General features: G+C 49.5%; 1 protein-coding gene across 1 annotated transcript; it reads right to left on the bottom strand.

The window, feature by feature from the left end:
• Positions 1-2,357: 2,357 nt before the first annotated feature.
• Positions 2,358-3,644, bottom strand: LOC125534108 (uncharacterized). Its single transcript, XM_048697405.2, has 2 exons — positions 3,380-3,644; positions 2,358-3,008 (listed from the first exon to the last, which is right to left on the bottom strand). The coding sequence occupies exon 2, from the start codon at positions 2,986-2,988 to the stop codon at positions 2,593-2,595; it is 396 nt and encodes a 131-aa protein (XP_048553362.1). The 5' UTR covers positions 2,989-3,008; positions 3,380-3,644; the 3' UTR covers positions 2,358-2,592.
• Between the last annotated feature and the right edge of the window lie 8,499 nt (positions 3,645-12,143).

Here is a 12,143-nt window from a genome sequence, read left to right as displayed (position 1 = left end):
ACCATGTCTTGCGTGTATATGAGCTAAAGAGTTTACCCCGTATAGGGGGGATCACAATCACATTCATCTAGCCCTAGGGTTATAGCACAACTTACGATCTCGAGGTAGATCAATCTTGTACTCGATACACCATCATCAATATAAACAAGAGCAGGACGTAGGGTTTTACCTCCATTAAGAGGTCCCGAACCTGGGTAAACATCGTCTCCCTTGTTTCTGTTACCACCGATCCGAGATCCACAGCTCAGGAGCCCCTACCCCGAGGTCTGTCGGTTTTGACACCAACAACCATCAAAACTACCATTGATGTTTTTTTTAAGATAATGCAAGTTTTTTTGCTTCCTTTGAATGATCATTTCTTAAGCATTTCCCTAGAAAAAAGAAGATGAAGACCTACATGGGAGACGAAATCATCCTAAATGCCAGATGCTATGGACTAGGTGTTATTATACCAAAGGAGAAGCAACCTTACAAAGCGCTTCATGAGAGGCAACTCATGCAAATAAGGTAAAAGAAAGTAAGTTGTTTTGTTTTTGTTCGTTTCAATAAAGAGTGATAGAAGGCTGGAAGCTATAGTTAAGAGGAGAAGAAGAAAATGTCCGTTACTGACATGGTATGTATAAAAGTTACTGTGTACTAGGTCTCTGTTGAAAACTTTCAAAATTTTGTCTTTTGGACATGTTGGAACTAACCTCTTAGGACCACGAAGAAAATCCCTGAAGAAATTTACAAATCTAGCTTCTAGGGTAGAGACGGTGCATAGTACGAGCCACCACACTCGTACCGGATGTCATACCAAAGAGGAGAGGAGAAGACAATGGTCCAGGACATTTGGCGGCACACAGAGTCGCTCATACCACACACGGGAAAAATGGAACGGAAGGTCCAATTTTTAAAGACACTCCCGCATATTCAACAACATATACAGAAGGTCTGAATTTTTAAGACGGTGTTTGGTACGAGCACGAACGCTCTTACCCTCGGTTGTACCACGTGTGATTCAGGAAGAATATGATTCGGGGAGTTTGATGACATTTTGTACGAGCGTGTGCGCTCCGCATCCAGTTTTGGGAATATGAACCCGAGGTAACCCTAAACTTAAATTTCAATCTCTTATTTCTTCTTTCTCCAAGACTCTCCAATCCCTCGAAGGATATCTCTCCCTACTTGTTTTCAGCCCGAATCCTTCCGCGTGAACGCTCTACGGTATGTTTCTCCTCCGATCCTCAACTTATTTTTCCTTGTGAATTCATGCTCTATAGTCTTGCATTGCCATGTTTAGGTTCTAGTATGTCTTGCCCGATCCGCCTCGTTTGCGTCATGTTCCTCCTCCAGCTTCGCGCCCTCCATGGTCGTGTCCGGAGCCTACTCCTGCACCTGCGATGCGAGAGGGGGGGGGGGGGAGGAGGGGGGGATGAGACGGGCTAGGGTTAGGTTACTATCGTCCGGCATAAATAGTCAGATTTGGCCCATCATGTGGTGCGCCGAAGTGGCTTTCTCATAGGACCGTTGTGTTCGTATGTTCGTGTGGGTCTAAGGTCGTCAGTTCGACGTGATGGGCATGCCTGAACGCGGCCAGGCCTTCTTGTATTCATCCCAAATGTAGGCTGGATACGAGGGTGTGCCGGTCAGCTCGGCAGTATAGGGCCGATTTGAATAGCTCGACTGGATCGTGTGTTTTGGTGATCGGATGCTGAGCGGACCGTCCATCCGGACGTACCATGGTGGTTTAAGGAGCCCGGTCGATGATGGGTCAGGCTACAGGTACGATGCCAGAGACAGTGAGCTGTGCGACGGGCAGGGCGTCGACTGGACCATGGAGCTGCCGGTCCAGCCTTTCTCCCGGACGCTTCCTCCTAGATCTCGTTTCGCGACGCGGAGGGCAGCGAGAATTCGCAAGCAGTGCCACATGCACTTTGGTCGGTCGGGTCTGGTTCAGGCTTGCAGTGCCTGCCCTCTCGTTCCCACTGCGTTTACTTCTAGAGGACCGCGCCTGAGGTGACCACAGAGACTGCACGGCACAGCACAGCACAGGTGACAGAGGTCTGCTACAGCTCTGCGACTGCGAGCTCCATCTCCGTTTTCGTCGGCTCCACACCCCACGGGCGGCGAAACAGTACTGCTAATCGCACCTCTGCGCTGCCTGCCATGTTCCAGGCCCGGAAAGCGCCGTCCCACATTTGTCACGTTCCCACTGCCCACACCACAAGCTTGCAAGCGGCTCTCACTGCAACATAATTGAGGCTTGGAATGTAGCATCCTTCAGTTGGCGTAGGTTTCTCCAACAATTAGCCATTAGTCATTAGCGGAGTAGGTACTCATAAACCAAACCACAAGTCATAATAAGAACAGCAAAGTAGCCATGAATTCCTAGTGAAATACTCCATTCAAGGTCTAGACATCACAGTAACATGCATGCCAATGAAGCGTTATTTATGTTACAGCGTGCTTCCCCAAATCTCCATCACACACACAAACAGCGGAAGAACGGAAGAAATCATTCATCATCGAACTAAACACGCAATTAACTAAACGCAAACCACGACGCTAATGAATTGACGAGCAATCCCTAGTGAAACCAAGCCGGCGGGCTTAGCCGAGATGGACCTCGGCCTCGCGCCTCTCGCCGCGCCTGGCGCGCACCACGAAGGCGACGGCGACGGCCACGCCGACCACCGCCAGGGCCGCGACGCCGCAGGCCACGCCGGCCGCGACGGCCACGGATCTGCGCGGCGGGGACGCACGCGGGTTGGTGCTGGTGGTGGTGGGCATCGCCGATGCCGCCTCCGGCTTCGCGGCCATGGAGTTGTCCAGCGCCTCCGGGAGCACGGCGGCCTCGGGCTTGGCGCCGAAGAAGGAGGCCATCTCGGGCGTCGCCTCCGTCTTCCCCTCGCTGCCGAAGTCCTCCAGCCCGTGGGACTCCGACCCGACGGCCAGGAGCGCCGCCACGCAGAGCGCCACGAGCAGATCTCGCCGGGAGGACGCCATCGCTTCTGTCGCCGATCGAGCTGCCGTTGCGAGAATCAACAGTCAGTGGCTACTAGAACAGCCTAAACAGCAAACTGTTACTACGATCGTCAACTGCTCTCTAGATTTTAGACTGAATGAGGTGCAAGGTGCTAGTACATATATATGTGGAGAAATGCAGAACGATCATGCGGCTCGGTGGTTCACCAAATGGCCGGACAAAAAGAGCGAAAAGCAACCAAAGAAGTACTACTAGTAGAAGAAAATGTCACATGCACCGACAGATCTCAGTATCAACTACAAGCAGGAGCAGCTAGACGGCCATGTTCTTTCTGCAGCAGCAGACCATACTAAACAAACAAAGTGCAGAATTCCACAAAGGAAAAGCTCAACGCGGCACCATGGAACGTACCTCGGGAGCTTCACGAAAGGATAGTGTGTGTGCGACGGAGAGAGCGGAGCAGAGCAGCGTAAGACTTGTGACTTGTGGGAGGCTCAGGCCATGAAGATTCCCGGTATATATAAGAGCGCCTCCGTTGGCACGAGTATGGGAACCTGTGGAGAGCGAGAGGCTCGTGACGTGAGTGAGTGAGAACCCTATCTAATCAACCGATCTCTCTCTCACTCACTCACTACCACCATGCATCGCATGATGCACGTAGAGTAGATGTGATGTAGGGCTCGTCGTTACTTGGGTGTGGTGGTGGAGTGAGTGTGAAGCCATTATGATTTTTGACCACTGCCCCGTGCCCGCGGGAAAACAAAGGCGGGGAGAGAGAGAGAGAGGTGGCCGGCCTCCCCCACCATTAGGTAGGCACGCATGTGAGGAAGCCTTTACTTGGTTTACTAACCTCTCTGTCGGCTTGCTTCGACCCACTATTAGGACTAGTCTCGTACAGTACCACCGCTGATCCATCCATCCCGTGCCCAGATTCTGTGCTACGGTTACTGTACTCCGTTGTACTCTTCCTCGGTCGCGTAGGGGGCTGTCTATTCTATCCCGCCTCACGAGCCGCGCTTCACGGGCTAGCGATCGAGATCGACCCTCGTGCAGCGAGCGCCGTGTCCGGTGACCATAATTAGCTCATGCGTCGTCCGCTTCGTCATAGCAGCACTGCTACTACGTCTTGGCAGGCCATCACGGCCTCTGAGGTCAAGTCACGCAGCTCATCGGTCGTCCGCCTGCTGGTCGTTGGACGAACACGGGCGGGGCAGTCCTCGAGTCCTGAGAGATGTACCGCGACGTGCACGGTTGATCGCCATTGGCCGGTGACCCGATGGATCAGAGCGTTGTTTTAGGGCCGGGGTGGTAATTATCGTTGGATCGGCACGGCGAGGCGGAGAATCTCACGAATGAATACTGTAGTAAGTAGGCCTGGTCCAGTCCAGCGTCCAGTGGTGGTGGCTAGCTAGAGGTAGCACGTACAGTACTCGTAGTCGATCGATCCAGCGAGCGACCTGGCAGGACAACATATGGCGCCGAGTTGATTGGCCGGGCACGCCCTGCATGGGCATGCATTGCTGGGGCAGAGCGGTTAGTTGGCAACCCTTGTACACTACTCCCACCTAACCCAATAAAACCACAAAGGTCGTCATCACCCACAAAAGGGGCCTCATCATATGATGCGTGATGCGTGAACCGGCACGATTGGGCACACCTGCCTACAGCGGCCGTGGTAAGTGAAACAGTGCACTATGGTAGTCTATGCCCATCTCATTATTCGAGCGAACGGATCAGGGCGTTCATGAACACATGACAGTGTATAGAACGGCCAGGTTGGATGTCTGTCTGTGGAAAAATTTGAGGAAATTGCAAGCTTCTGAGACGCTGTTGGACTGAAGATCAACACTCGGAAGCTAACGCTGGGCGCTAGATGGATGCAAGCGGAGCAACCTTGGCGCGTGTTTTGTTATTCTGTCTCATCACGAGTGAGGAGGACCAACGGACCACCAAGTTTCGTTGTGGATCAACCAGCAGCAATTGTAATCTACCCCTGACACCAGTCCCGAGCAAGTGCGCTGGAGTATAAACCTTCGGCTTTGGCCTCGCATGCGCGCTCTTTTTGCGGTGAGGCAACACCTGTCTGTACGGGAATCTGGACGCGATCGGGTTGGTGGTGTGCGAGCGCAAGAAACGGGCTGCAGGTCCCCGGCCTCGGCCTGGCCCGTCCGTGACAGCGTCGAGTGTTCATGCTACCTCTTGCGCGTGGAGGTGGTGTCAGATCTCCAGCCAGTGCGATGCGGTGCTCAACAGTGAGGGGAAAACTCACGCTGTAGAGCACCATGTTCAGATTGCCCCTTGGACAACGTGGCCCGGTTCAGCAAAAAGACGCCGAATTCACTACCGAGCTGACACTCTTGACGATGGTGGATTCGGAAGAAGCGACCTCGGTCGATCGGCGTCTTGTGATGTAAACGCGCCGTTGAAATTGTCGGCCGTTCCGTCGAACGTCTATTCTATTCTGTCCACAAGTGAACCAACCATTCATCAAGTTTTCTCCTTCTCCACTCACGGCCGCACCACCCGCCCGGCAATCTACCCGTGACGGGACTGCCGACCAGTTTCCATGCGCTCTTTTGGCGATGAGACAACACCTGTCTGTACGGGGATCCGGACGTACTACGTGAGCTTCTTTTGCTTTTTCTTTCTTTTTGATTGAGTAGAAAAAAGATTGGACGTGAGTGGGTTGGTCCCGGCCCGGCCCGGCCGTCCAAGTCCGTCCGTGAGGCCAACTCCATCGTGCGACCCCAAACGGACATCCGTTTTGTTCTGTTTTTGTCCCTTTAAATAAGGATTTGGGCCCGTCCGTCCAAGTCCGTCCGTGACAGTGTTGTGCATGGAGAGGCGTTGTGTGTCAGTGTGCGCTGCCGAGCATGTACACACGCTGTAGATCGACCAGCCTGTGCCGTTTGTACTTCATGTTCGTTCAGCCTTTTACGTACTGCTGAGATCTACGTACGTTGCTAGGCAGTACTGCTGCTCTCTGTTCCTTTTCCAGTTGTCACTTCTCCACTCACTATGCATGGGGTCTACTAGGCACGTCACTGCTCGGAGGCTCGGCTCGACCATGTACCGCAGGCGCAAAGTAGCTCTTCAGCCAAATGGATCAAGTAAAGGCAACTCTAGCACTGGCAGCCTTCATATAACGTATGTAAAGCATACTTCATACGGATACAGAGGCTGCCGAACCAAAGTGGAAACTCATAATTGTCATATAAGCGTGCTGTCGCGTTGTCTCCGAGGTCATGGTGGAGTAGGGAAGTTTTGTCGTTCAGGAGTAAGCGCGGGCGGTTGTCTACGCAAGTGACAGCTGGAAGATGGAATATCTTCTGTTGGGTCAGTGGTCGAAGACCGACAGTTCTGATTTCCTCCTCTGACGTCGTCGTCATGCGGGGGTGTCAATTCTGAAGTTTGATGACGTGTCCGGAGGCATGTTGCCCCGGTCTGATTCTTTCAACGACTATGTTTTTGCTTCTGACAAACTACTTTGGAGATCCGTAAAGCTGCTGATCAGCGATGGAGCCGCGTCAAGCTTGGATGAAGAGGTGATCTGTCTTTTTACCCTTTGGTGGCCGCTTCGGTGGTGTCGAAGGAAAGGGACATGCGTTGGTATTTTGCATAGGATTTTTCTATCTTTTCAGTTATGTATGGTCGATGCTTATGTGCCTTGAACCTTGATCTTTATTATATAAATGAGGCACGTATTATCATGAAAAACATTCATAATTGTCATAAAAGCATGCTTCGTAATTTTTTCTAAGGTGAGACCCGTTTATGAAATGGCTCAAAGACAGAATCATCATAGAAGCGTGCTCATTTTTTTCCTCATGTGAGACCCGTTGGCTCAAAGACATTTTCCATCCCCACCTATTTTTTGCGGGGTAAATATATGACATTTTTCTTCCCCGCCTTAACAATGAAAGTTTTTGAACTAGGATTTCAATATGGATTTACAAAATCGATTTTCAGATTACAGGAAGGATTAGAACGAGGATTTGAACAATCTTAATGTTGGGTAACGTAGCAGAATTTTAAAATTTTCTACGCATCACCAAGATCAATCTATGGAGTCATCTAGCAACGAGGGAGAGAGGAGTGCATCTACATACCCTTGTAGATCGCGCGCGGAAGCGTTTAAGAGAACGGGGTTGATGGAGTCGTACTTGACGTGATCCAAATCACCGATGACCTAGTGCCGAACGGACGGCACCTCCGCGTTCAACACACGTACGGTTGGGAAGACGTCTCCTCCAACTTGATCCAGCAAGGGGGAAGGAGAGGTTGATGAAGATCCAGCAACACGACGGCGTGGTGGTGGATGCAGCAGGATCCCGGCAGGATTTCGCCAAGCGCAAGCGGGGAGGAGAGGTGTTACAGAGGGAGAGGGAGGTGCCAAGAGCAAGGGGTGCGGCTGCCCTCCCTCCCCCCTTTTTTTATAGGGGCCTTGGGGGGCGCCAGCCCTAGGAGATGAATCTCCAAGGAGGCAGCGGCCAAAGGCTGGCTTTCCCCCAAGCCAAGTGGGGGCGCCCCCACCCCTAGGGTTTCCCAACCCTAGACGCAGGGGAGCCCAAGGGGGGGCGCACCAGCCCACTAGGGGCTGGTTCCCCTCCCAATTCAGCCCATGGGGCCCTCCGGGATAGGTGGCCCCACCCGGTGGACCACCGGGACCCTTTCGGTGGTCCCGGTACAATACCGGCAACCCCCGAAACCTTCCCGATGTCCGAAACTGGACTTCCTATATATAAATCTTTACCTCCGGACCATTCCGGAACTCCTCGTGACGTCCGGGATCTCATCTGGGACTCCGAACAACTTTCGGGTTACTGCATACTAATGTCTCTATAACCCTAGCGTCACCGAACCTTAAGTGTGTAGACCCTACGGGTTCGGGAGACATACAGACATGACCGAGACGCCTCTCCGGTCAATAACCAACAACGGGATCTGGATACCCATGTTGGCTCCCACATACTCCACGATGATCTCATCGGATGAACCACGATGTCGAGGATTCGATCAATCCGTATACAATTCCCTTTGTCAATCGGTACTTTACTTGCCCGAGACTCGATCGTCGGTATCCCAATACCTCGTTCAATCTCGTTACCGGTAAGTCACTTTACTCGTGCCGTAATGCATGATCCCGTGATCAACCACTTGGTCACATTGAGCTCATTATGATGATGCATTACCGAGTGGGCCCAGAGATACCTCCCCGTCATACGGAGTGACAAATCCCAGTCTCGATTCGTGCCAACCCAACAGACACTTTCGGAGATACCTGTAGTGTACCTTTATAGTCACCCAGTTACGTTGTGACGTTTGGCACACCCAAGGCACTCCTACGGTATCCGGGAGTTGCACAATCTCATGGTCTAAGGAAATGATACTTGACATTCGGAAAAGCTACAGCAAACGAACTACACGATCTTTGAGCTATCCTTAGGATTGGGTCTTGTCCATCACATCATTCTCCTAATGATGTGATCCCGTTATCAATGACATCCAATGTCCATAGTCAGGAAACCATGACTATCTTTTAATCAACGAGCTAGTCAACTAGAGGCTCACTAGGGACGTGTTGTGGTCTATGTATTCACACATGTATTACGATTTCCCGATAACACAATTATAGCATGAACAATAGACAATTATCATGAACAAAAAAAATATAATAATAACCATTTTATTATTGCCTCTAGGGCATATTTCCAACAGTCTCCCACTTGCACTAGAGTCAATAGTCTAGTTACATTGTGATGAATCGAACACCCATGCAGTTCTGGTGTTGATCATGTTTTGCTCTAGGGAGAGGTTTAGTCAACGGATCTGCCACATTCAGGTCCGTATGTACTTTACAAATCTCTATGTCTCCATTTTGAACACTTTCACAAATGGAGTTGAAGCGACGCTTGATATGCCTGGTCTTCCTGTGAAACCTGGGCTCCTTGGCAAGGGCAATGGCTCCAGTGTTGTCACAGAAGAGAGTCATCGGGCCCGACGCATTGGGTATGACTCCTAGGTCGGTAATGAACTCCTTCACCCAGACTGCTTCTTGTGCTGCCTCCGAGGCTGCCATGTACTCCGCTTCACATGTAGATCCTGTCACAACGATTTGCTTGCAACTGCACCAGCTTACTGCTCCACCATTCAAAATATACATGTATCCGGTTTGTGACTTAGAGTCATCCAGATCTGTGTCGAAGCTAGCATCGACATAACCCTTTACGACGAGCTCTTCGTCACCTCCATAAACGAGAAACATATTCCTAGTCCTTTTCAGGTACTTCAGGATATTCTTGACCGCTGTCCAGTGTTCCATGCCGGGATTACTTTGGTACCTTCCTACCAAATTTACGGCAAGGTTTACATCAGGTCTTGTACACAGCATAGCATACATGATAGACCCTATGGCCGAGGCATAAGGGACGACACTCATCTTTTCTCTATCTTCTGTCGTGGTCGGGCATTGAGTCGTGCTCAATCTCATACCTTGCAATACAGGCAAGAACCCCTTCTTTGACTGATCCATTTTGAACTTCTTCAATATCTTGTCAAGGTACGTACTCTGTGAAAGACCAATGAGGCGTCTCGATCTATCTCTATAGATCTTGATGCATAATATATAAGCAGCTTCTCCAAGATCCTTCATTGAAAAACACTTGTTTAAGTAGGCCTTTATGCTTTCCAAGAATTCTATATCATTTCCCATCAACAGTATGTCATCCACATACAATATGAGAAATGCTACAGAGCTCCCATTCACTTTCTTGTAAATGCAGACTTCTCCATAAGTCTGCGTAAACCCAAACGCTTTGATCATCTCATCAAAACGAATGTTCCAACTCCGAGATGCTTGCACCAGCCCATAAATCGAGCATTGGAGCTTGCACACCTTGTCAGCATTCTTAGGATCGACAAAACCTTCCGACTGCATCATATACAATTCTTCCTTAAGGAAACCATTAAGGAATGTCGTTTTGACGTCCATTTGCCATATCTCATAATCATAGAATGCGGCAATTGCTAACATGATTCGGACGGACTTCAGCTTCGCTACGGGTGAGAAAGTCTCATCGTAGTCAACCCCTTGAACTTGTCGATAACCCTTAGCGACAAGCCGAGCTTTATAGATGGTTATGTTACCATCCGCGTCTGTCTTCTTCTTAAAGATCCATTTATTTTCTATGGCTCGCCGATCATCGGGCAAGTCAGTCAAAGTCCATACTTCGTTTTCATACATGGATCCTATCTCGGATTTCATGGCTTCCAGCCATTTGTCGGAATCCGGGCCCGCCATCGCTTCTTCATAATTCGAAGGTTCACCGTTGTCTAACAACATGATTTCCAAGACAGGGTTGCCGTACCACTCTGGTGCGGAACGTGTCCTTGTGGACCTACGAAGTTCAGTAGCAACTTGATCTGAAGTTTCATGATCATCATCATCAACTTCCTCTCTAGTCGGTGCAGGCACCTCAGGAACATTTTCTTGAGCTGCGCGACTAACCGGTTCAAGAGGCAATACTTCATCAAGTTCTACTTTCCTCCCACTTATTTCTTTCGAGAGAAATTCTTTCTCTAGAAAGGACCCATTCTTGGCAACAAAGATTTTGCCTTCGGATCTGAGGTAGAAGGTATACCCAATAGTTTCTTTAGGGTATCTTATGAAGACGCATTTTTCCAATTTGGGTTCGAGCTTTTCAGGTTGAAATTTCTTGACATAAGAATCGCATCCCCAAACTTTTAGAAACGACAGCTTAGGTTTCTTCCCAAACCATAATTCATACGGTGTCGTCTCAACAGATTTCGACGGAGCCCTATTTAAAGTGAATGCGGCAGTCTCTAAAGCATAGCCCCAAAATGATAGCGGTAGATCGGTAAGAGACATCATAGATCGCACCATATCCAATAGAGTGCGATTACGACGTTCGGACACACCATTACGCTGAGGTGTTCCAGGCGGCGTGAGTTGTGAAACTATTCCACATTTTCTTAAGTGTGTGCCAAATTCGTGACTCAAGTATTCTCCCCCATGATCTGATCGCAAGAACTTGATTTTTCTGTCACGTTGATTCTCAACCTCGCTCTGAAATTCTTTGAACTTTTCAAAGGTCTCAGACTTGTGTTTCATTAAGTAGACATACCCATATCTACTCAAGTCATCAGTGAGGGTGAGAACATAACGATAGCCACCGCGAGCCTCAACACTCATTGGACCGCACACATCGGTATGTATAATTTCCAACAAGTTGGTTGCTCGCTCCATCGTTCCTGAGAACGGAGTCTTGGTCATTTTACCCATGAGGCATGGTTCGCACGTGTCAAATGATTCGTAATCAAGAGACTCCAAAAGTCCATCTGCATGAAGCTTCTTCATGCGTTTAACACCTATGTGACCAAGGCGGCAGTGCCACAAGTATGTGGGACTATCATTATCAACTTTATATCTTTTGGTATTCACACTATGAATATGTGTAACATTACGCTCGAGATTCATTAAGAATAAACCATTCACCAACGGAGCATGACCATAAAATATATCTCTCATATAAATAGAACAACCATTATTCTCGGATTTAAATGAGTAGCCATCTCGAATTAAACGAGATCCTGATACAATGTTCATGCTCAAAGCTGGCACTAAATAACAATTATTGAGGTTTAAAACTAATCCCGTAGGTAAATGTAGAGGTAGCGTGCCGACGGCGATCACATTGACCTTGGAACCATTCCCGACGCGCATCGTCACCTCGTCCTTCGCCAGTCTCCGCTTATTCCGCAGCTCCTGTTTTGAGTTACAAATGTGAGCAACCGCACCGGTATCAAATACCCAGGAGCTACTACGAGTACTGGTAAGGTACACATCAATTACATGTATATCACATATACCTTTCGTGATGCCGGCCTTCTTGTCCGCTAAGTATTTGGGGCAGTTCCGCTTCCAGTGACCACTTCCCTTGCAATAAAAACACTCAGTCTCAGGCTTGGGTCCATTCTTTGGCTTCTTCCCGGCAGCTTGCTTACCGGGCACGGCAACTCCCTTGCCGTCCTTCTTGAAGTTCTTCTTACCCTTGCCCTTTTGAACTTAGTGGTTTTATTCACCATCAACACTTGATGTTCCTTTTTGATTTCCACCTCTACTGATTTCAGTATTGAATATACCTCAGGAATGGTC

Source organism: Triticum urartu, chromosome 2A (genome assembly GCF_056163025.1).
Source record: "Triticum urartu cultivar PI428250 chromosome 2A, HENAU_Tu73, whole genome shotgun sequence".
In the NCBI taxonomy this organism is placed as follows: Eukaryota; Viridiplantae; Streptophyta; class Magnoliopsida; order Poales; family Poaceae; genus Triticum; species Triticum urartu.
The sequence above is the reverse complement of the archived record's forward strand: the minus strand, read 5'-3'. Positions and strand labels throughout refer to the sequence as shown.